This window comes from Myotis myotis, unplaced genomic scaffold (genome assembly GCF_014108235.1).
Source record: "Myotis myotis isolate mMyoMyo1 unplaced genomic scaffold, mMyoMyo1.p scaffold_m19_p_12, whole genome shotgun sequence".
NCBI lineage: Eukaryota > Metazoa > Chordata > Mammalia > Chiroptera > Vespertilionidae > Myotis > Myotis myotis.
This window is the reverse complement of record NW_023416316.1, coordinates 2,278,584-2,302,812: the sequence shown is the minus strand read 5'-3', so window position 1 is coordinate 2,302,812 and position 24,229 is coordinate 2,278,584. Positions and strand designations below refer to the sequence as shown.

The following is a 24,229-nucleotide window of genomic DNA, read 5'->3' as shown; positions in this document are numbered from 1 at the left end:
GCCGAGCTGCCTGAGCACCTGCTGTGCAGGGGCCTCTGCCTTCCTACTCCTGTCGCTTTATCTTGTCTGGATGTTTAGTTGCCAGTAAAACCAGCAGACATGTAAGATCAGGCTAATGAAGTGGATCCGGTCACAGCCTTCCTCTCTTGTCTCCAGAGAAGTTCCTGGGCGACCAGCGGTTCAGCTACGGGCAGCCCCTCACCCTGACCTTCCGGGTCCCTCCCGGGGGCTCCCCGCTCCCCGTGCAGCTGAGGCTGGAAGGGGCCGGCCTGGCCCTGACCCTGCCCTACTCCCGCCTGTCGGGCCCCCAGGACGCCGCGCAGCCCGGGGAGGTGCAGCTCGAGTTCCAGTAAGTGTCCTGCTCTGTCCCGAGAGGGGGCCGGTGGTCAGGTGACCCTGAGGTCCAGGCATGCCGGGAGCCCCAGCAGCCTGCCTCAGATTCTGGTTTTACACCCTCCCCCCCACCTCCCCATCAGGCTGCAGGAGACCTCAGAGGACGCGGACCCCCCGCTGCCCCCCTTCCACTTCCAGCGGCTGCTCGCCAACCTGACCGCTCTGCGCGTGCGGACCCGCCCCAGCCCATCCGGTCAGTGATGACAAGGACGCCGCAGGGCAGCTGGGCCCGGCTCCCGTGTGGAGTCCTCAGGCATTGTCCCCACGTGGGGACGTGGTTATTGTCCCCATTTCACCACGGAGGGGTCTGAGGCCCAGAGAGGTCGGGACCTTGGATCCATGGAACCAGTGGGCAGCTGTGGGTGCTGAGGGCAGGGGCCGGGGCCGGGCAGGCCGGGCCTGAGGATGGCAGCTCGGAGCTACAGGTGCATGGCCAGGGAGGCAGCCGAGAGCCACTGGTGCCAGCACATGGTCTAGGGTCACCGCTGCGAGGGGCCCACTGCGTGACAGGACCCCCAGACTTACGCCCAGGGGCTGAATGGCTCCTTCGAGGCCAGCCCTTTCTCCTCTCTGAGTCCGAGGCTTGGGGGTGGAACCCAGCCTGGTCCAGCTCCTTCTCTTTGCAGCTGTGGTTGGCTTGCCTTCACCCCCAGACCGCCCCCCACAAAACTCCCCTGCTCCCAGGTCACTCCCAGACCCCCTCGCTGAGGCTCCTGGCAGGAAGTTCATTGTCACCTTTTCCAGCAGCTTCCAGCAGCTTCCATCATTCACTCAGCCTCCAGTCACCAGACGCTTACAGGCACCCACATAGCCAGCCCGTGCTGGGTGCTGGGTGCTGGGGGCGAACTGGAGAGGCAGGTGGACACCCTGACCCTCCATCCACCCGCCCCCGAGCTCCCCCTTCCCATGGATAACGTTCGGGCACATCCCTCCAGGCCCTTCCGTGGGCATGACTTAGTCTGACCTTTTAAATGTAGAAATAGGGTCGCACAGTGCAGTGCCCGGCAGCCTGCTGTTTGCAGCTCTCGCCGTGTCTGGCGGCTTGACCTCTGTCATCACCCGCGGGAGAGCCTGCCCGTCTGTGGGCACGTGGACCGTTCCGTGGCCCAGATGCTCCACGAAGTTCAAGCAGCCCCGTTCGCAGCCGAGGAGTGGTTTCCGGTTCCCGCCCCGCACGCAGGGCTGCGGGACCAGGACAGAGCGGCCCATCGGGGCTTCGTGTCCTCGCCCACGTGTGTCCTCGGGACGGACCCCCCAAAGCGGAAGTGTGAGGCGGAAGGGGCACGTGTTACGTGTTGACGTGTGCCGCCACATTTCCCACCAGGAAGGCTGCGCCCCACGCTCCGATGACGAGGGTCCTGCACGCTCCGCCCTCCGTGGGTTCGCCAGCATTCCCAGGGCCCTGTTGTCATATTCTGCCCAGAGATTCCGGTTGTTTCCGTAGGAAGGAGGGTCTGACGGGAGCCCCTCTGCCGCCAGAAGCAGCGCCTCCTGATTTATGTTCACACGCGGCCGCTCCTCGCCGCATCGGCTTTTCAATGCCTGACACGCGGCGGGCGGCACCATCGCTGTTTAATGTGCGTCTTCCATGACCCCCGAGAGAGGACGTCCTCCCATAACGTTTCCAGTTACACCGACTGCTCGTCCTGAAAATGGCCTCGTTTTCCTTTGCTCTTTATTTGACTGTTTTTAAAAAATGATAAATGAGCCATGGGCTGCCTGTATATCATGGGCAATAACCCTCAGCCTGTCACGTGTGTGAATAGGAAGGTTTGGGGGAGAAACATTTATCTCTCTCTCTCTCTCCCCCGCTTCGCTCCCAGGCCAAGTGCTCCTGAGAGAGGTCCGGCTCCTGTCGGCCCAGCGGGGCCTCTCCCCCCCAGCCTCCTGGGTGGAGACGTGCTCCTGTCCCAAGGGATACGTGGGCCAGTTCTGTGAAGCCTGTGCTCCGGGTTACAAGAGGGAGACACCCCGGGGGGGTCCCTATGCCAACTGTGTCCCCTGCACCTGCAACCAGCACGGCACCTGTGACCCTAACACAGGTGAGTGTCCCGGCACCCCGTCGGGGCTGCACCCAGAGCGGGTCGGCTGTGTGCTGTGTCAGTGCCCTCCGAACACAGTGCCAATCAAGTGAGTCGCCGAGGTCCTCCATGCTCTGGGCACCGTGTTAGCCACCACATCACTGAATCCTGCAAAACCCCCCGGGGATGCCAGGGCCGATAGGGTCACCTCTACCTGGTGAGGGGCCTAAGGCGCAGGGAGGCCACATGGCCAGTAGGTGGCAGAGCTGCTCCTCCCACAAGCTCACTGCCTGCGGTTCCTCCCCATGGACCGGAGAGGAAACCCAGAAGGACCTCCCTGGAGGTCGCTGGGCAGGAGGTGCTGGACGGGGCTGGACACAGGCCTCTCACACAGGCTGTGGGGGACCAGCACCCTGCTGCTGCCCAGGAGCAGGCGGGGTCTCAGAAGGGAAGCCCTGATCAGCTTTCCGCAGGCCCCGTCGGGAGCTGACAGAGGACAGGCGTCTGGGAATCAGCAGACTGGCCAGGAGGACGCACATACAGCATAGGCGCCTCTGCCAGGCTTGTGCCTGTGGCAGGCATCACCAGTCGAGCCCAGATGGGGCCTCGTAATCCCTCCCTGCAATGCTCCAGGCATTCCCTATCGAGAAAGCAGAACCCACTCATGAGATGGGACCAACCTGTCATCCCTCAGATCCCCTGGCCGTGCCACGCCTTCCTGCCCAGCAAGTCCTCGTGTGTCCAGTGGGCGTGGCCGTTGCTATGCACCCTGGACAGAAGGAGGCGTTATGAGTGTGTGGGTGCTGGGCCAAGGCAGGGACCAGTAGAGAGCAGGGCAGGCGTGATGGTTCCCCTTGGACCCCGCCTCCACTTCCACCCGGTTCCCTCTTTCCCCCGGGGCAGTCTCACCAACCAGGCTCCTGGCCCAGTCCCTGGCCGGCGCCTCTGTCCCCAGAGTCCCCCACTCTAAGCAGACTCCAGGTGCTGTGGGCTGGAGAAGGGGTTTGCAGAATCCCCCACCACCAGAAACCTGTGGGACCCACAGACCCCATAAATGGAGCCTCATATCACAACCAGAATTCTGGGTCTGTCACTGTCCCATTGGGCCCCTGCAGTTAGGAGAGCATGGAGGAAGGGAAAAGGAAAACTGAGAAAGACGTTAGCTGTGCTGCCTGCTGCTTCAATTATAGGTTTGGGAATAGAATCTAAGAATGATAACTAACAATAATTCTGCGTGCCAGGGGCTGCACAGAGCACTCTGGCTGCATTAAATCCTGGTGGAAACCTTTGAGGTCAGAGCCCAGTGGAGGTTGTTGTACCCATTTTGCAGGTGAGGACATTGAGGTGTCCTCAGTTAGACTGTTTGCACAGGTTCACTCAGTGGACATGAACCTGAGGTGGACTCTTCATCCCCGGGCCCTGCTGCCTCCTTGCGAGGCTCCCCGCTGTTCTGCTGAGACGTGCCTTGTGACCCCCGCCACCAGGAGCCCGCTCCCTGTCTCTGGAGTTTTCTTGGCTCAGACAGTGCTAAACAGGTGCTTATCTTGTCCCTCAGGGATCTGCCAGTGCAGCCACCACACCGAGGGCCCGTCCTGTGAGCGCTGCTTGCCAGGTTTCTATGGCAACCCCTTTGCAGGCCGAGCCGACGACTGCCAGCCTTGCCCGTGCCCTGGACAGTCGTCCTGCACGACCATCCCAGAGAGCAGGGAGGTGGTGTGTACCCACTGTCCCCCGGGCCAGAAAGGTGAGTGGCTTGTGCCCTGGGTCCTGCCCCTGCCTGGGCTCCCGGAGTGGGGTCCTGGGTATGGAGTGGGGCAGATGAGGGAGGGCCGGCTTAGGGGTGGCAGGTTTGACCTCTGGGGATACTGAGTCCCATGGCACCTTAGTCAGGGCCCGGCTACTGTGGGTTCCCAGCAGAACTTGGGCCACTGAGCATAACCAGGTGAGACTGTGAAAATCCCCATGTCTGGGCCCAGGCCCCACAGAGCCTGGCTTAGCGAGGGATGCGGCTCAGGAGTCTGTATCCCTGAGTTCCCTGGCAGATGCGTCAAGGCAGAAAACCTCTGGTTGTACTTGCAGCCTTTAGCCCTGGTTGGTAGCACAGTGGTTAGAGCATCTGCCTGAGAACCATAAGGTCTCAGGTTTGATTCCTGGTCAAAGGCATGTACCTGGGTTGTGGGTTCAATCCCTGGCCCTGGTTGGGGAAGCAACCCATCGATGTGTCTCTCTCACATCCAAGTCTCTTTCTCTCTCCTCCTCCCTCCCTCCCAATCTCTCTGAAAGAAATCAATGGAAAAACATAGGCTTGGGTGAGGATTAACAAAACGAAAAGAAGGCTCAGCTTTTAGAAAATGCCAGCCTCCCCGATCCTCATTCCCACGCGGATGCAGCCCGCCCCGCACATCCGCGTTTTAACCAGCTTTGCTGGGATAGCACTCACACGCCCTGCGATTCACCCACTTCAAGTGCACAACGCAAGACTTTTTTGGTTTATTCTGTTATTAATTTTTTCAAATTATGGCAACATATGTAGCATAAAATTCGCTATGTTAAGCATTTTTTAAAAATATGTTTTTATTTTATTTTAGAGAGAGAGGAAAGGACAGGGAGAGCGAGATAGAAACATCAATGAGGAGAGAGAATCATAGATGGGCTGCCTCCTGCATGCCCCCTATTGGGGATCAAGCCCCCAACCTGGGCATGTCCCCTGACCGGGATTCGAACTGTGACCTCTTGGTTCATAGGTCGATGCTCAACCGCTGAGCCACGCCGGCCGGGCTTAAGCATTTTTAAGTGGACAGTTCCGTGGCATTAACTGCTCTCATATTGCTGTCCAACCATCACCGCCTTCCTTCTCCAGAACTTCTTTTACTTCTTCTTTTTGTATTTTCATCCTGACCCCGCAGCCTCCTTCCCGGAGCTCACAGCGGCCTCCTGCCCTGGGAGCTGTCCTCTCCCAGGTCCAAGCGAATGGCTGGTTACCTGCGGGGCCTCGGCCTTCATCACCAGCTTCCATCTCCTCCTGCCCGTCTTACTTCATGTCTATCTCAGAGTCCCAGGGCCAGGCACCTGCGTCTCCCCTGAGCTCCGCTCAGACCCTTCTCTTCCCATTTTTTTCTTTTCTTTCTTAGTATTCCTCCCCTCCATTTTCAAGGTTGCCTGCCTTAGTGATGTTAGCTTGACTTCAACCGATCGATGAGCACTGAGGACACGGGGACTGTCTTTCGCAGTGACAGTGGCTGTTAATTAAATCATAAAGCGAGTAATACGCATTGCAGCGATTGGACCCGCCCGTAAACGTGTTAAGAGGAACATAACGTGCAGGTGGCAAGAGGACCGTGCGCCCGTCGTCCCGCCACCCCCAGGGGCCCGTGGGACTGTGGGGTCTGTGGGTCCCCAGCCGTCTGTCTCATGCAGACATATACCAGAGGGGGCGTGGATGTTCTCTTATGTCCCATCTGTGTCCAGAGTGGACCTCCCAGGTCACAACCCGCCAGAAGCCTCCTCGGGCACCACCTTTCCTGAGACTCCCAGGGACCCTGAGGCCTGGGAGATGGGGCAGCAACCCCAGTTCAAGCCCCGGAGGCAGGGCAGGAGCCGGAAATCGCAGTCCAGAGGAAGGTCAGGACCCCTGGAAGCAGGAGAAGTAACGGGAGCAGGAACCGCAACGAGGAAGCAGCCACAGCTCAGGTGGGATGTGAGGGAGAGGAGGACGAGGAAGAGGGTGGCAGCAACACTGAAGACGGTGACAAGGAAGATGATGCAGAGAGTGACGGGGAAGACAGTGATGAAGATGAAGATGAAGAGGATGAAGATAATGATCAAGATGACGATGGATGATGATGATGATGACAAAGGTAATGATCAAGATGAAAATGGTGACAGTGAAGAGACTGATGGTCGAGATGGTGATGAAGATGATGACGAAGGGGACAGATGGTGATGAAGATGCTGCTGCTAAGGAAGGGAAGGTGGTTCTGATCAAGATGAAGTTCATGGATGATGATGAAGAGACTGATCAAGATGATGATGAGGGTGGTGGTGAAGATGATGACCAAGGTGCTGATGAGGAGAACGGTGATGGGGAATAGGAGATGTCAGCCACTGCTGTGGACCGTTTACTGGCCAGGCCCTGTGCTAGGAGCTTCACACAAGTGATCTCCCCAAACCTCCCGATAGTCCCGCCCCACTGTGCAGATCAGGACCCCGAGTCCAGAGACGCACAGTGACTTGCCCAAGACCACACAGCCAGCTGCCGGCTGAGCTCGGCCCCGCCCCGGCCAGCTGACCCCGGAGCCCACCCTCACCCCTGTGGCCCGGCAGCCGGCCTTCCTCGTGCCTGCTCCTCCACACCAGCCCTTTCTTCCCCTAGGACGGCGCTGTGAGACCTGTGACGATGGCTTCTTCGGGGACCCGCTGGGGCTCTCTGGGGACCCCCAGCCTTGCCGGCGGTGCCAGTGCAGCGGGAACGTGGACCCCAACGCCGTGGGCAACTGCGACCCCCTGTCTGGCCACTGCCTGCGTTGCCTGTTCAACACGACAGGTGCTCGCTGCGAGCGCTGTCGGGAAGGCTTCTACGGCAGCGCGCTGGCCCCGCGGCCCGCGGACAAGTGTGTGTGTGAGTCCCACCTCCCGGCCAGCCGCCGCTCCGCGAGGCTGTGCAGCCTCGGCAGGTTCCTCGCCTTCTCTGCTTCTTGTCCAGAAAGTGAGAGGGTTTGCTCTTCTCCACGCTCTCCCTCAGCCTTGGGATCTGATCAGCTCTGACCTGTGATGTCCTCCTGCCTGTCTCACTCTCCACAGGGAGCTCAGGGGACTGTCCCGATGGCCTCGGCGCCTGTCACCTGTCACATTCCCCGCCCCTGGGCCCCAGTCGGGCTGTGCCCCCTTCCCTGCCTACTGCCTGGTTAACACGCAGCCCGGTGCCCCCGCTCAGAGGGCCGAGGTGCACGCCACCCGGGAAGGCTCCAGAGCGCTGCAGGGAGTTGCTCAGGGTTTGCCCCCACTTGCTCCTGGGCCCTTTCTCCGAGTGGCACTTGTCAGCTCTCTGCTGGCCTCTTGTTTATGGGGCTCAGGGGAGCTGGGTCGAGTCCCAAACAGTGGATCCAGGGGTCTGTCTGCCTGTGACCCGCGACTGAGCCTCTGGCTTCTCTCTAGCCTGCGGGGCCCAGGGCAGGCTCAGGGCCCGGGGCCGCCTCTCCAAGGGTAGATCGCAAATGGGCTGTGATGGGAGCCTGGCCCTCGAGCCTCCTGTCACAGCAGCGTGGGAGTCTGGGCTGACTGAGCCATCTCCACGGGCTGCCCGTCTTCCCTGCACCTCCTGGACCCCAGAGCTTGGGCAGATGATCTACATGGTTTCCCGACTCCCTCTCCTGCTCCCACCCCCAGCCTGCAGCTGCAACCCCGGGGGTTCGGTCAGTGTGCGGAGACCCTGCGACCCGGTGAGCGGCCAGTGCGCTTGCCTGCCTCACGTCACCGGACGGGACTGCGGCCGCTGCAGCCCAGGCTTCTATGACCTCCAGCCCAGGAGGGGCTGCCGGAGGTGGGTGGGGTGAGGCTGTGGGTGCACTGCCCCTAGGGTCCCCCCCGGCAGTGGAAGGAAGCAGCAGGGGGCCCCCAGAGAGGGGCCTGGCTTGGAATGTGCATCCCAGGCCCATTGCCAGGTACACAGTGTCCTACCCTGAAGGGGGACAAAGGGACAGTCCCTTGGGGGTCAGACTCACGGCCCTGCCAGCCCAGGATGCAGGCCAAGAGCATTCCTAAGGGATGTCCAGGTGGGCAGGGGGCCGGTGTGGTGTCAGATTCCCTTCTCAGTGACGCCTCACTCGGTGACATTTTGGCCACAGCAGCACCCCAGGCAGTGCCTTTGGGGAGCAGTGGACTCCAGGGAAATGCCCGGGGAAGCAAACAGAGCTCTGCTTTGCGTGACTTCTCAGAGTCTTTACTGTGCTGAGTGCCTCGTGACTTTCCTTCGGGGCATCGTCTCCAAGGGGCACATGTCCCCGCAGCCATCGTGTAGGTGCGGGGCCGCCTCCCCGGGCGCAGCTCAGGGGAAGCTGTTGGAAATGGACCGACATGGAGATGGGACCTCGGGAGCACAGGGCGCGGTCCTAAGGCCCCTCCCCAGCGGCAGCAGCATCAGCTGGGCTGGGAGTGGTCCCGAGCTCGCTCACACCCGGTCCTTCCCTGTCACAGCTGTACGTGCCACCCGCTGGGCTCCCAGGAGAACCAGTGCCACCCCGAATCTGGGCAGTGCCCCTGCCGCCCGGGCGTCGAGGGCCAGGCCTGCGACAGATGCCAGCTGGGTTTCTTCGGCTTCTCCATCAAGGGCTGCCGGGGTAAGAAGCCGGGTCCTTCCTGGCTCCCTGGAGGATGTGGCCTGGGGTTTCTGGGCAAAGAGGCCCACGGGGAAGGTGGCTGTGCCGTAGGAGAGAGAGGTCAGACCCAGGCAGGTCTCAGCAGCCACGCAGACGCGCAGTGCGTGAGCAGAGGGTGCCGTGGGGCCGGGATCCTGTGGACAGGCCCATGCCTCACCTCTCTGGGCTTCAGGTTCCTCGCTTGTGCAGTTAGATTGCGTGACAGTTCCTCGGATGCAGGAACTCAGAAACAAGTCAGCATCTCGGTCATCACCTCTGACCTCTGACCCGGTCTCCAGGGAAGGACCCAGGAGTGTCCTTGAGCTGCCCAAGGGGGTCTGGAGCAGCCAGGTGTGAGGCTGCAGGAGCTGGGGCTCCGGTGTGGGTGGCTCTCAGGACACTCAGCGCCATCTGCCTGTCCTCCCCACCCCCCTCCCCCCACCCCCACCCTGCAGCCTGCAGGTGCTCCCCGCTGGGCTCCGCCTCGCCCCAATGCCACGAGAACAGCACGTGTGTGTGCAGGCCCGGCTTCGTGGGCTACAAGTGTGACCGCTGCCAGGACAACTTCTTCCTCACGGCCGACAGGGCGCGATGCCAGGAGTGCCCGTCCTGCTACACCCTGGTGAAGGCGGAGGTGAGCCCGCCCACCTCCAGCTCCGGGCTGGGCACTGGGAACTGCCCGCTCATCCACAGTTCTCAGGATTTCCGGGGCCACCAGCTGCCTCCTCCCCGTGTCCACCCAGCTCCCTGGCCCATGCCAGTCTGGGCCAGCCCCCACCTCTGCCCTTCCCCTGCTCCTCAGTGGACAGCAGCTCTTGACCCATTTTCTTGCCGACCACCCCGGTCTCACACTTTCTCAAGGTCAACGGGAATGAGGCCACAGACGGCCGTTGGTGGGATGGGCCAGGAGGGTGATGCCCACGCTGGGCACAGAGAGAATCCCCAGCAGGGAGGCGTGTGGTGCGGGGTCAGGAGCATGAGCGCGGGGCCCCTCCCCAGCCCTGTCAGTTGTCACGTGCCCAGGCAGCTGGCAGTCTTGCTTCAGTGTCTCTCTCCTCCAAAATGGAGCGAGTTCAGGCCTGCAACCCCTCACCTGAAACCCGTGAGGCCAGCTTTTGGAAGATGGTGCCGTAGACAGAAAAGATGACCGAAGCCGAATATTAGGCACCACCCCCGCGGCACCTGGGCCAGCCCCTCACCGAACCCAGTGGTGCACCCGCAGGAAAACAGCCGAATGTGCACAATGAGGGGCAGTAACGCCCACAGGAGAATCCTTCAGGACGGTTCTGCTTCCAAATGAGTTCATGGTTATTTAACCCGGTTTTGCCATCAAGTCGGAAACGGAAGGCCTTATGGTTTTTCAGAGCCCTTTGAACTTTTGAATTGAGGAGGGGCTGAGGCCCTGCCACCCCTGCCCCTTAGGGTGGTTACAGGGTGAACGTGAGCTGCTGTGTGGCCGCCGGTCGCCCCCAGCTGGCTCCCAGCAAGCGCTCTGTGAATGCATACCGTCCGGGTGATTGTGAGAGCGGTGCCAGGAGGCGCTGCTTAGCATCCTCGCGCAGCCAGCAACTTCCCAGGCGCCCCTGCTCTGTGCCAAGTCCTGGGCGGACAGCAGGCCAGGCAGGAAGTCTCCTGGGCTCCTCTTCCCAGCCCCCCTCCGTCGGCAGGACAGAGCTGTGGTGGGCTGAATGCCTGCAGGTGCTGTGGGGGGGGGGAGGGAAGGGCAGCTCCGAGCATGGGGTGGGCAGGGCTGGTTCTCAGAGGTCTAGTGTGTCCTTAGCGGTGAGACGCAGGGACCCTCAGGGAGGGCATCACGGGCACAAGTCGGGGGGTGGGGGGTGGCGGTGTCCAGGCTGTGTCTCCTTCCTGTCCCCTCCAGGCTGCCAAGCTGAAGACCAGGCTGACCCTGATGGAGGGGTGGCTGCAGGGGTCTGACTGTGGAAGGCCCTGGGAACCAATGGACTTTCTGCAGGGAGAGGCCCCTCGGGGGGACAGCTACCAGGGCCACCACCTACTGCAAGGTACAAGGGGAGGCCGGGAGGCAAGGGGAGCGCTGGCTGGTCAGATGCCCCCTTCACTCTGGTCTCCGATGCTTGGAGGGCTCCCAGCTCAGCCCCAGAGAATCCACTTGCTGGGAGAGCCTGTCTGACATCCCTGCCACTGTGGGCTCCTCCCACGACACAGTCCTGCCTCCCCATGGACCTCTCCTCCAAGGCCCTTGCCCAGTGGTACTTTATTAATATCAGCCTCTTTACTGTAGCATCGGTCCCGCCCCCGGGCCCCACCCAGACTGTCAGCTCAGCGAGACTGTAAATCTGAGTTCGGTCTCTAATGCACGCACTCAAGGCGCTGTCCCAGGTGCTGAACAGGTGTCTCCCTGGCGTAGAACACAAATAAGTAGATATGGAAAAAAGACTCTTACAAACGCCAGGTGGAGTGTGGCCTGACACACTGAAACTTTGGGAGCCTTGAAGGCAAATTGATTATTTTGTGAAATGTCATGTTGATAAATACCCATACTCCTTCGAGCTGAGCACGGTTAGTAAAACCAATGATCAGAACAGGGAGCTGCGTGCTGCAACGCCCGTTCTGAGCCCCGCTGCCACTTGCACTGCTGACTCGAGGCGCTTTTAGTGCGGCCCCAGGTTTGGGGATGTCTTGTGGCTCTAGAAGGTCTGGCTCCTGCCAGTTCCCTGTCTGCGGCTGACTTCCTGTGTGCGGGACCTTGGGTGCCTGGGCCTCAGCCTTTGCATCTGTAAAATGGGAAGGCTCTTCCTTGGGACCTGACTGGTGGTGCTCAGGCCTGGTGCTGGCAGCAAGCTGTGCCCAGGAAGAGCAGAGGGCACCGATGGGGCCCCCCGAGGGTGGGGGCTTCAGTGTGAAATCTCAGCCGCTCTGTGACCCCCTGGATTGCGGGCTTTCTGCAGGGTTCCGGGATGCCTTCCTGGTGCAGGTGACAGGCCTTGAGGGTGCTGTGAAGGCTGCCCGGGAGCAGCTGCAGGCGCTGAGCAGGGGTGCCCGCTGTGCCCAGGCCGGAGCCGACAAGACCTGCATCCAGCTGGCAGACCTGGGAGTGGCACTGGCGTCCTCAGAGGAGGAGATCCTGCACGCAGCCACCGTCCTCGCATCTCTGGTACCCGGGGAGCGCCCTCCCCACCCTGAGCCCGGGCTCCATGCCTGTGGCCCCGGGGACGCCTCCTTTTCCTTTGGGGAGGCTTGGTTCCTCCCCGGCCAAATGGGAGGCACAGAGAGCCTCCTCCGCTGGTCCAGTGAGGTAACGTGCCGGGAACGAGGCATAGCCAAGCAGGCAGTGAGCGAGTGCCCGCAGGGGGTGGGGGTCATGACGCACTTCCATGTTCCAGGGCTCTGCTCCCCGGATGCTGACTGAGAGCAGCGTTTCTGAAGTAACTGGGGCTGCCCGGCTCTGCCCGGTCACTCAGCCAGGCGTGGCCCCTTGCCCTGCAGGGCCGGGCCATCCGTTCTCCTCTTTTCCTCCTTTCTCTAAAGGTGGTTCCCCAGGAGGTCCCCGGCCAGCCCACCAACTGGAGCCGCCTGGCCACAGAGGCCCGTGCCTTCGCCAGGAGGTGAGCCCCGGACCCTGGGAGCGTGGTGAGGTCCTGCCCACACCTTATGAAGGGAGCCCAGCCCTTCTTCTAGGGGTGCCAGGGTCAGGGTCAGCCCCACAGGTGTCCCCACTAGGAGTTGGAGTCAGATGAGGACAAGCGCTGCCTGGCTGGGGGAAATGTCGCCCCCATGGGAAGGATTGGTGTGAGCACCTCTGAGATGCCAGGGATGGGGCTCAAAGGCACCTTGGACGACCGAAGGCACCCACACATCCCGTCTTTTTTAAAATAACAGCTTTATTGAGATAAAATTTGCATATCCTAAAATGCACCTATTTAAAGTGTACAATCCAGTGGTTTTGAGTGTATTCACAGAGCTGTGCAACCAACCCCACAATCATTTAAAACATCTCATCACCCCAAAACAAACCTGCACCCTCGCGATCACTCCCCATTTCTCTTCAACCTCCCCAGCCACTGGCGACCACTAACTCCTTTCTGTGCCTATAGACTTCCCTATTCTGCACATTTCCCATAAGTGGGATCACACAGTCTATGGTCCCTGGCGTATGGTTTCTTCCAGTTAGTAGAATGGTTTCAAGGATCCCCCACGTGTAGCATACCCAGTACTTCATTCCTTTTCGCAACCAAGTAATGTTATTGTATGGCTATGACGCGTTTCGTTTACCAGTCGTCCATCGACGGGTGTTGGGGCTGTGTCATCCACTGCCTTTAAGAAGCAGCTTAAGGTCCTAAAAACCCAGAATCTGCCGCAGTCTTCCCCTTTGCCTGTACTCTAGGGACCTTAGACCCATTTCACAGATGAGAAAACAGATTCAGAGACGGTAAGCGACTTGCTTAAGGACACACACCTTGCAAGTGAGAGAGTCAGGATTGAAACCCAGGCTCTCTTGACCACCCTCTTCTATGCTGCCTTCATTAGGGTGACTATATAACTTTATTGTCCAAGATGAGATTTCATGGGTGATACAGGGTCCTATTCCTCATTCTTCCAGGACAACAGGTATACACGCTATGTAACAGGGACAGGGGTGTGCCTCCCCTTCCTGTCCATCTTCGTCACATGTCAGGCAGAGAGGGCGCTGTTCTCTGGGGTGGCAGGAGGCCCAGGCGTGGGGGCTGTGGGTTGGCGCCACGGCCCTCTTCCTTGTGAGCCCTGGGCCATGGTCGGTGGTATTTTCATTCAGCCACAAGGACACTGCTGCCAAGATCACGGCCACTGCTCAGAGGGCTCTGCGTGCCTCCAACGCCAGCTACACGCTTCTCTGGAGGCTGGTGGAGGGCAGTGTGGCTCTGGAGGCCCAGCGGGAGCTGGAGGACAGGTGAGCCCTCCCGGGAGTGGGTGGGAGCTTGTTTGCCTCCTGGAATCGACGGGGCCTGGCCAGAGGCTGTTGGTTCCGGACCTGGCTTCCTTTCCCTGACAGGCTGTGGGGTGGGTCAGGATGTGTGGGGTCTTGGGCCCGATTGCTGGTGTCACAGGGACCCACGCATGCGTGGGGGTGCAGCTCAGCCTCCGGAGAGAAGGACAACAACCTGAACGAGGCGGACCCTCTCTCGCCTGCAGTAACCCCAGCCCCACCCCATGTCCCCGAGACAGCTCCTCTCCGCCACCCGCTTCCGTCTTCGCCTCTACTTCCCTGCTGTGGTGGCCTCTTTATATCTCTCTTGGTCAAAGGGTCAGTGGAGACCCACCAAGATTTGCCTGAGCCCCAAGGGGACTTCCTAGATGGGAGAATCTGATTGGTCCAGCTCAGATCAGGTAGCCAGCCCTGAGCCAATCAGCATGGCTGGGTGACCCACTCCTGTGGGGGCTCTGGCTCTCGGAGAAGGGGTGAGGGATGGGAGGGAGCCAGGTGGAGGTATCCACCCTAGCAGTGCCCATGGTGGGAGGAGCTGGCTGGGGTGGGTATGGGCAGCTGGACCGGACAGGAGAGCTGTTCTAGTTGGTTGATTACAGCAGCTCAGGGCTAAAAGGCCACAGAGCGGTCATGCAGCCCAGGGGTCGCCATGTCCAGGATCACCTGAGGGCACAGCTGAGCCCAGACCCAGCCTGGGCCGCTGCCCCTTTCCCAGCGCCAGGCATCTTCCTCCTTACGATCCATCCAGAGGAGCCAAACATTTGCAAAGCGTGTGGTTCTCAAGTGGACACCAAGTGTGAGCCCTTCAGAGAAGCGTGACTGAATTGAGTGAATGAAGAAACAAGAATGTGGTCCTTCTACTGCCGTGTCCATTCATTCGAAATGGGCAGAGTGGCGGCCAGTTTCTGCGGCCAGCTGCTGGTGCCCCTCCACAGAGGGAGGGGGAGCGGGGAGAGGCCTTCGAACATCCAGGGCTGGGGGAGGGGCGCAGGACCGTGATGGGGAAGGGGGGCCCTGCGCCCTGTTCCTCGGGCCACCTTGACTCTGTCTCCCCTCAGGTACCAGGAGGTCCAGGGGGCCCAGAAGGCTCTGGGCACAGCTGTGGCAGAGGCGCTGCCCGAAGCGGAGAGGGTGCTGGCCGCCGTGCAGCAAGTTGGCGCAGACGTAGCCCCGCACCTGACCTCGCCGGCCGCCCCTGCAGCACTGGTCAGCTCGGCCGCGCTCCGAGCTCTGTGGGGGTGGGACAGGGGAGAGCGTGGCAGCTGGGAGACCAGCGGGGCCCAGGGAGAGGCAGATGCTGAGGCTTATTTTTAACCATCGATAAAAAACAAGATAATCCTCCTCCAGGCTTGGCAGAGCGCCCGCCTGGCAGAAAGCAAGGGCTTGGCCCATCGAGGCTGTTGATTTCAATAATAATATCAAGGCGGGCTCTCCCCCATCACAGCGCCTTAGCAACGGCACCAGGCAGACTTGGGATGGATCCCAGCTCCGCCGCTCCAGGCGTGACCTTGGCCTGGCCCGCCTCTCCCTGGGCCTCAGTTACTTGTCTGTCAGGTGGAGCTGCATGTCCACGGGGAGTTGGGGGGATTGGTCAGTAATGCACAGGTGACCCTCAGTGGGTGTCGGCCTCGTCCCTCTGCCACCCTACACGTCTCACTTCTGGATAAATGAGCTCCATTGCGTCTTCTCAGTAACCCGGCCATTCCAGAACTCGGGAACTGAAATTTGAAAAAAGCTAAGCTTATAGGAATGCATTTGGGGCGAACCATGGGCAAGACGGACCGACCGGGCTGCTTACGGGGGTCTTGGCTTCTCCCCGCATGTGAGGGAGATGCGGTAGTGATGCCTGTGGAGAGGGACACCGCTAGCGACACGTTCGGCCCTGAGCGCTGGTTTCCCGATGCTGCCGAGGCTGCTAGGTAACGTGCAGCACCTGCCGGCGATGCTCCTCTAGACCCAGAAAGTCCCAAGTGACTGTGGACCTGGGGAAGGAGCTGCAGGTCAGGGAGGTTAGCTGGTTTGCCCGAGGCTGCGAATCCGGCCTCCAGAGACAGGGCTGACCCTACTGCTGCCCGGTGTCCACATGCCCCTGGTGCCTCTCACCCAGGAGAGATCTGCCCTGAGGCCCTTCCTGCCAGGTCCTGCCTGAGCCTCCATCTCCCTGCAGCCTCAGAATTCCCGGACCCGGGACCTGAGCCGGAAGGTGCAGGCCCTGGAGAAGACAGTTGCATCCAGGGAGCGCGTGATCACTGAGGCTGCCCGGGCCCTCCAGGCCACCGCCCGCACCGCACTGCACAAGGCGGAGCCCCTCACGCAGGTGGGCGTGTCCTTCGGGGCAGGCACCTGGCGGAGGTCAGGGCTGCCAGGGGTGTTCTGGGAGCCGGGTTTCAGGGGACGGAGGGGCAGAAACCAGAGTCGTGCTTTTCATTTCTCCAGTGCCTCCCCCCAAACTCCAGAGAACTCACAGGCAGCCAGGGCAGGAGACAGATGGACAGAGAGGGCAGGATGGACAGACACACGGCAGCACCCAGGGCCACGCCCACCACCCTTATTCAGCATTAGTTACAACTGGATGGGCTCTCTTCATTTGTTCTTTCATTCACTAGTTCACCTGCCCAGTATTTCTCGAGCACCTACTCTGCTCATATTGCCGAACCACACAGGTTAGCATTTGCAGCCCAGAAAGGGAGGCAGTCCAATGAGGGAATCCATCCATCAAATCCATATTCTTTTTAAAAATATATATATTTTTATTGATTTCAGAGAGGAAAGGAGAGGGAGAGAGAGAAACATCAATGATGAGAGAGAATCATTGATCAGCTGCCTCCTGCACGCCACCCACTGGGGATTGAGCCGGCAACCCGGACATTGTGCCCTGGCCGGGAATTGAACCCTGACCTCCTGGTTCATAGATCGATGCTCAATCACTGAGCCACGCCCGGGGGGCCAAACCCATATTCTTTTTCTGATCTTGCTTACTGGCGGGGGGAAGCCTGATTTTCTGTGTGAAAGTTGTACCACACACAGATTTGCTACATGAGGCACAGCGGCGTTCTGAAAAGAAGTCGCTTGTCCTTCCTGCCCTTCGCTGTCATGTTTGTTTTCCTGCAGGCTTTGCAGGGCAGGTAACTTCTTGGGAGAGATACTCAAGGATTAACATTTGTGTAATAAAACAGACCAGGTATTCATGGCAAACATCATCACTGTCAGAGTTTAGGTGATGTTTTGGGACCTAGTCTAGTGGGGTTTGGTGCCCAGCTGACCGGACTCCGGGCAGCGCACCTGCACGCCACCTGCCAGCCTCCCTCTTCCCTTTCCAGCTGCAGCAGGAGGCCAGAGCCGCCCGGACCCGGGCTTCCTCGTCCGTCCAGGCTGCCACAGTGACCGTCATGGGAGCGAGGACCCTGCTGGCTGACCTGGAAGGTACACAAGCCTTGCTGAGCCTGAGTCTCGTGGACGCACAAATGCCCGTGACAGCCAGCTGAACGGGCTTGGCTGCAGGGGACAGGAGTCCAGTCACGTGGGCATAAACCAAGCGGACAACGGCCTCTGTGGCTGTTTGTCTCTCCCCATCTCACATATTACTCACCAGGGACTTGCCCACGTGGCCATCCCTCACCAGACCACATGCAGAGCCCTCAGAACCAGGTGGGGAGAGAATCTGACACCATCATCAGTCCTGGTCTGGTCCATTCTGGACAGGGCTCCCGTTACCTGGGACGCATGTGACTGCTGTGGTCCAATGCGGAGTTGGGGCTACGGGGAGGGGTATGGTTCTTTAGAAGGGGGTGTGGGTGAATGCCAGTCCAGGTCTCTCTTTGAGCTTTAGGAAGGTGAGGCTAAGTGCTCCCGTTTTGCAAATGGATAGACTGAGGAGAGGAAGTGCTGTCTGAATAGAAACCAGCCAGTATTACAGTTCTCATCTCGATGTCCCCCTGCATTGTGGGCTCCTGTGATGTCCTCTTTGCTCTGCCCCCTCACTCTTTATTTGGGAGCTGGATAAGGCAGGGACATACTCCAGGCCCCTGATGCCTCTTAGGGTCTGAGACCAGAAGTCAGGCCTCTGCCATCATCTCGGTTCCTCGGCCTCCCTCCCCAGCCCCACCCTCTGCCCAGAAGCCGTGGGCCCAGACCCTCTGGGCAGAGGATGAACTGGGAGAGCCTCCTATTCCCGGGGCTCCTGTGTACGCTGAAGTGCCATTGGTCAGAGGGCTTCCCTTGGGAAAGGCGTGGCCGTGTGTGCTTGTCTCGGATTCATGTTTAGGAGAATGTAAACGGGGTGATAAATAACGATGGAATATTGGGACTTTAGGACATTATAAGGGCGTTGCAACCCTCTCACCAGACAGGAAACTCATCCACCCGTAGCTAGCTTGCCTCCTTTGGTGGTGTGTTCCTTACCTCACACAGTATCAGCTTCTCATTGCTGGGTGGTTCTGAGCGTAAGAAGGTTCCTGCAGGACCAAAATGAAATGCGCCTCCCTGGCACTGCGTCATCATCCCCCTGGACGCACTCAGACCTCTCACCCCAGCTTCTCTTCCCCACTCCCACCCCTTTTCAGAGACACCTCCTCTTCCCACCAGCCGGCCTGGGCTCAGCTGGCGTTCAGGATGGAAGGGAACTTTGCCGAATGAAACGTGGCGCGGCCTTCCCCAGGGCGCGCTCAGGGCCCCTCGCCCACACTGTGCTCTTCCAAGAGAGGCTTTGTGTTCAAACAGGCTTAGGAAACACCTTGTGCCACAGGCCGTACGGGGCACAGCTTAGAATAGCAAAGGCTCTGAGAAGTCCTGCAATGGAGAAGCCTGGTTCACTGCATTTTCTCTTCATTGGCATTCCTCCCTGACATTGATGAACACCCTGAGGAGGTCACACACATCCCACGCATCTCTGCCTTTACTCGTGTTGTCTGAGGGTCCGGGGCTGGTCAGGCATCTGCAGGCTCTCAAGCCACGAGCTGGGCCCTCCTGACAGCCTCGGCCGGGCTTGCAGGAATGCAGCTGCAGTTCCCTGGGCCCAAGGACCAGGCTGTGCTGAGGCGGGAGGCAGGCATCGTCCGCGGCAGGCTCCTTGCGGATGCGAAAAAGAAGACCAAGCAGGCGCAGAGGATGCTGGGAAACGCGGCATCTGTGTCCTCCAGTGCTGAGAAAAAGGGCAAGGAAGCCGAGCTGTTGGCCAAGAACAGCGCCAAGGTCAGGGACACGGATGTGAGGACAAGGGTGTCCCCATGGGAGAGCTGCCCCTGCAGACCCACCCCGCCCCTGGATGTAACGCTGAACCTGCCACATGTCCGAAGGGCTCAGTGGGTCCCTGAGCTCTGGCGCTTCACATGGGTGATTCCTCAAGACATGGGTGTCATTGCTGTCCCGGGGCGGCTGAGGGTCCGGAGGCCCAGCTGGTTCCGTAATTTAAATCACGTAACCGGGACGCAAGCAGGTCTGTTTGGCCTTATTCCCTACACCCCCAGGCTGTTCCTTTTTCACTGGGGCCCCGGTTCTGGCTGATCTGTGACACCTGTTGGCGTCATCCCCACAGTGGTCTTACCTCTAGAAGGATGGACTCTGTTCACCCTCTTGCCGCCCTGTCACCCCCCATAGCTCGCCAAGGCCTTGTTGAAGGAGGGGGAGAAGGCACGCGGCCATGCCAGCCGGCTCTCCAGCCAGGCGCGGGCCACGCTCCGGCAGGCCTCCCAGCAGGTGCTGGCCTCGGGAGCACGGAGACAGGAGCTGGAGGAGACGGAGCAGGTATGTGTGCCCAGGCCGTCACCCTGTCCTCCGGCCCCGGAGCCAGCAGGAGCCCTCAAGTGCTGCCTCCTGCGTCCTCCTGCAGGTGGGCGCTGGGCTGAGCGCGATGGAGTGGCAGATCCGGGAATCACGCACCTCCCTGGAGAAGGACGTCAAGGCCTTGTCACAGCTGCTTGCCAGGCTGGGTAAAGGGGGCCCTGGGGCCCCTCTAGGATCTTCCTGTGAGCTCTAGAGGGTAGACTGCCCCAGCTATTGTCCCTGTCATTCATTCATTCATTTACTCATTCATTCATTCATTCATGTTGGCACGATGCTTGACCTGGGGATGCAGGAGTGAACAGAACCACCTGCCCCTGCCCCTGGGTGTCTCAGATAAGCAGGGAGAATGGAGGCTATAACCCAATCCTGCTTCTCCTCCAAGGTCAGGCTCCTTAGACTCCCTGAGGACAGTGGGCCTCTCCAGGTCTTTGGTGAGAGCAGGACCTGCCCAGCATCTGAGCTCAGCCCCCTCTGCCTCTCCCTTCCCCTGGCTCAGCGCCTGCACTGCCCGCCCTTCCCCGAAGCCTTCCTGCCCAGGAAACTCGAGGCCGTAGGGAGCCGGGGCCCAGTGGAATCCTGTGGGATGCCAACCCATTTAGGGCTTACCTCCTCGTCACCTGGCTGGGCCTTGTCTTCCTGTTGACTGTCACCCATAATGACAAGGGCCAAGTGGGTCAGGCAGCCTGTGGACTCTGTGCCACCGTCACCACCCAGTTCAAATGTGAGCACCGGGCCCCACCCCCTCGTGTGAGTCCTGGGGAGGCTCCAGGAAATAGGGCTAACCGTGCAGGGCCAGGGCTAGACACCCGCTGCCCGCCCCACTGCCCGCCTAGCCCTGCATCCTCCCGCACCCACACGTGGCCTCTGTAAGTGTGCGCTCCTGCCGGGTGGACGTGGCGGGTTGGAGCCCACAGGCATCATGGGCCTTCACACACACCACTGCTTTGTGGGTGAGGAGACAGGCTCAGGATTCACCCAGGGTCCGCTTTATAAACAACAGTAATACCACCCACAAAAAGTCACAGTTGCCCACCTATCTGGGAACATTCCGAGTCTGCACAGGAGCTTGGTGGGGTCCCCAGACCAGGCCGTCACCGCAGTGCCTCTCAGGCCCTCGCCTTCCTGGTGGATTGGGGGCCGTCGGAATCCTGGAAGGCTTGGCCTGGGCAAGGTCTCTGCGGTGGGGCCAGGCGGGCTCCTGGGGCTGTAGGGAGCTAGCACGCTCTGAGGCTCTCTGCCCTCCACAGAGTCACTGGACACCCATCGAGCCCCAGGCCGGGCCCTGAACGAGACCCAGCAGGCCCTGGAGCGCCTGAGGCTGCGGCTGGGCCCGCCCGGGTCCCTGCAGGGGAAACTGAGGCTGTTGGAGCAGGAGTCTGAGCAGCAGGAGCTGCAGATCCAGAGCTTCGAGAGCGACCTCGCCGAGGTCCAAGCTGACAAGCAGAACTTGGAGGCCATTCTACAGAGTCTGCCCGAGAGCTGCGCCAGCTGGCAGTGAGCGCTGCGGGCCGGGGCGCACACCACACCCGCAGGTGTGCCCAGAGCCTGCTGCTGCGGCCTCCCCAGTGAACACCCTCCGGGGCCATGCCGTGGCCCTGCTCCAGCAGGAGTCATGCATTCACAGCTCCCCCGGCGTGTATACTCAGGTTCACCACGGTGGACACTCCCCCATGCACACACAAACACGCACGCCTCAGTGTCAATAACACAGACATACATGCACGTGGACATGTGTGGACACATGCCTGTGTGTGTGGTGCACACATGTGCGCAAGGCCATCTGTGCACATACATGTATTAGAGTCAATCCACAGCTGCTTATTGAGCGCCACTGTGTGCTGCACACCCCCTGGGTGCTGGGAGTTGTGTTATCTTAAGGCCGCTGTGGCTTTAACATGCCACTCTCGCTCCAGGTGGGCACCTGGGAGGCCGAGGGGGTGTCTGCAGAGATCTAAGGTGGGTTCAGCAAGAGCCAGAGCCCCAGTCCCAGAGTTACCCTCTGTCCCACTGCAGCCCTCCACCCCCACCACCCCTACACACACACACACGCACACGCACACGCACACGCAGCTCTGTACAAACAAGGGACAGGCAGGCCAAGAAACGCAAGATCCTAGGGGGTTCTAGCAGTGGAGCCTGAGGCCCGGGACTCCTGGGGCCATGGTGCAGCCTCCTGGGCCTGTGGGGGTGGCCCCGCCCTGCGGAGATCATTGCTTCATGGGACACTCCGTTCTCAGGATCCACGAGCCCCTCTCAGCCTGTGGCCTGCCCACAGAGCTGGGCCTCAAGGGCCAGAGGGGGCCTGGATCAGGGGGCTCGGCTCAGGTAGCAGGGAGCTCCCCGTTGTGACCTCACTGACCCCAGACAGCCTTTGACCGATAGACACTTCCCAAACCGGCCCTGTGGCTCCGTGGCCCGCCTGCCAGGAGGGAGGCCCTGCTGGGTGTGGAGGCCTGGCTGCCTTTCCAGTCTGTCCTGCTGGGAATCCCCCTGTGGCCAGGCCCTGCCCGCCTCGGTCCAGGATTCCCCGGCATTTCCTCCTGGCACTCCTCCCCTTTCCCCGGGCCCTCTTCCAACAGATGGCAGGGCCTTGGCACCGGGTGCCCGCAGGGGGCCCAGGCCCCTCCCACAGCTCTTCCTGCCTCCAGCAGGGGGACAGGCAGTGGCACTTCAATTCTGTTTAACGTGGAAATAAAGGACCTCTTTATTAGCCGGTGGTGCTGGCTGTGGGTACACACACACACACACACACACACACACGTGTGTGACACCCAGTGCCCAGGGAGTGGCAGGAAGAACGTGCATGGATCCGCCTCAGCCCACACACAGCAGGAAGATGGCAGAAGCTGAGCCCGCGGGTTTGGCAGGGCTTTCCCACTGGGGGGATTTTGCTGTGACCACAGGCATCTATCTGCCCTCTCCCCTCTGTCCAGGGGGCTTATCAGGCAAAGTTGAGGGGCTGGGAGTTTGAAGGGTGGGGTACAGAAAGCCCTCAGCTGACCTCTGGTTCTGTCTAAAGACACCAAAGCAGGAAATGAGCTCCAAGTGTCCAGCAGCAGAGAGGCTAGTGAGGGGGAGTACCTCGGGGCAGGTCCAAGCGGGGGGTCGGGGGGGGGGACTTGCCAGGCAGGAGGGTGGGCAACAGCCCAGGGTTGGCAAGGTGAGGGCTTGGCCACCCCGGGTCCCTCCGGAAACAGGTCACATGGGCAGGACCCTGCAGTGCTCAGGGCTCCTGGCCAACGAGGCCTGCGCGGAGCTGGTTTAAGCAGAAAGGAGGAGTTCAAGTCCGAAGGACATGGGAGGGTCCCCTGGAATCCTGGGTGGGAAGAGCTGCCAAGCCTCAGAGGCAGCCAGGCCGAGTGGCCTCCGGGCTGCTGGGCTGCTGATGGGAGGCTTCCCGCTCCCTGGTCTCTGCCTCTGCCTGTGCCTCTTTGCTTCGCCTGTTCTCTCTGCAGAGCAGCTTCTTTGCTTCCCCGGCACTTGATGACGAAAGAGGCCCACCACTCCCTCCACCTCCGCGGCACCAAGCTTACAAGTGGTCAGGTCAAATCCTTGGCAGAAACCAGCTGGAAACTGTCCTGCTTCCACCTTCCTAGGAAAGGCCGCCCCAGCTGGGGCCAGGTCTCCTCCCCCTGCTCAGAACAAGGGTCTCTGTATCCCAGGCCATGTAGTGAGGGCTGGGTGGTGCCCGCTCCAAACCTGCGGGAGACGGGCATTCAGAGAAGAGGTGTGGTCCTCCACAGAGAACCTGCAAACCACCAGGCTGGGCGGGGAGGGGGCCTGGGGCGGTGGTGGGCAGCAGTGACCTGGCAGTGACTTGGTAGATTTGGGAGGGAGACAGGGGGCAGGGAGGTCAACACAGGAAGCTGTTGCTCTCCAGTGAGTGGGATGATTGGTGTCTGGTGTTAGGTGGTGCCAAGGAGACTGGGGGTTCTTTGAAGACCTCTGGGGCAGGGTCTGATGCCCCCAGGCCCCTCTCCCCCAGCCCCACCGGCTTCTCTGCTGACAGCCTTCTGGTGCCTGCTGTTGGCATTAAACCTTTACCTGCCAAGCCCAGTCCCAGCATCCCCGACGGGTGGAGAGCAGGCCTCCTCTCCATTCCACAGTGACGTTCCTCGGGCCTGACATCTCGTGAGTCACGCGGTCCGGTCGTGCTTGCTGTTGTAGACACACTCTAGCCCCAGAGGTGGGGCTGCCCCTGGTGGAATGAGGCAGCTGTTGAGCATCTGGCCAGCAATGCAGCCCAGCAGCCGAGCAGTGGAAGGTGGGGTGGCCCCTGCCCTGCAGAATGGCTGGCCCGGGGCCAACCAGCCCAACTGGCCATCTGAGCCCAGCCCGGGGCGCGAGTTCCCGGGGCTTTGCTCTCAGTGGCCTGTAGGTGAGACATCTCCCATCAACCAAGGATGGTCACTCCTAAGCCTGCTTCCCTCCAAGCTCTGCCACCTGCTTAGACCCTGAAGGTCATGTTATCACAGCCCCTGCCGGTGAGAGGGGCTTGCTTCCTCCGTTCTGCAGCCAGGAAACAGGCTCAGACATGTCAAGTGCCTTGTCCAAGCTCACAGTTTGGCCAGGTCCAACCCTAGGGGTGAATGAGGAAGGAAGGAGAATTCCTGGAACCAAGCCCCAGGGACATGCTCCGTGCGTGCATGCGTGCATGCGTGCGTGTGCGTGTTGGGGGGGTGGGGGGAGGGGGCATCACTGGTGACCAGGTGCGCTGTTTGCCCAGGGCAGTCCCCGTC

At 60.6% G+C, this 24,229-nt stretch overlaps 1 protein-coding gene across 1 annotated transcript in view; it reads left to right on the top strand.

The window, feature by feature from the left end:
* Positions 1 to 22,200, top strand: part of LAMC3 (laminin subunit gamma 3) — a 50,884-nt gene extending 28,684 nt beyond the window's left edge. The window contains exons 10-28 of the mRNA XM_036329328.1: positions 157 to 349; positions 477 to 586; positions 2,217 to 2,435; positions 3,970 to 4,158; positions 6,787 to 7,032; positions 7,800 to 7,953; positions 8,607 to 8,749; positions 9,223 to 9,401; positions 10,647 to 10,788; positions 11,695 to 11,900; positions 12,275 to 12,351; positions 13,539 to 13,673; positions 14,768 to 14,915; positions 15,877 to 16,026; positions 17,030 to 17,132; positions 18,700 to 18,899; positions 19,305 to 19,451; positions 19,537 to 19,636; positions 20,738 to 22,200. Of these exons, the coding sequence (XP_036185221.1) occupies positions 157 to 349; positions 477 to 586; positions 2,217 to 2,435; positions 3,970 to 4,158; positions 6,787 to 7,032; positions 7,800 to 7,953; positions 8,607 to 8,749; positions 9,223 to 9,401; positions 10,647 to 10,788; positions 11,695 to 11,900; positions 12,275 to 12,351; positions 13,539 to 13,673; positions 14,768 to 14,915; positions 15,877 to 16,026; positions 17,030 to 17,132; positions 18,700 to 18,899; positions 19,305 to 19,451; positions 19,537 to 19,636; positions 20,738 to 20,988 (3,092 nt within the window). The 3' untranslated portion in view covers positions 20,989 to 22,200. The remainder of the gene's footprint in view (positions 1 to 156; positions 350 to 476; positions 587 to 2,216; positions 2,436 to 3,969; positions 4,159 to 6,786; positions 7,033 to 7,799; positions 7,954 to 8,606; positions 8,750 to 9,222; positions 9,402 to 10,646; positions 10,789 to 11,694; positions 11,901 to 12,274; positions 12,352 to 13,538; positions 13,674 to 14,767; positions 14,916 to 15,876; positions 16,027 to 17,029; positions 17,133 to 18,699; positions 18,900 to 19,304; positions 19,452 to 19,536; positions 19,637 to 20,737) is intronic.
* The last annotated feature ends 2,029 nt before the right edge of the window (positions 22,201 to 24,229 follow it).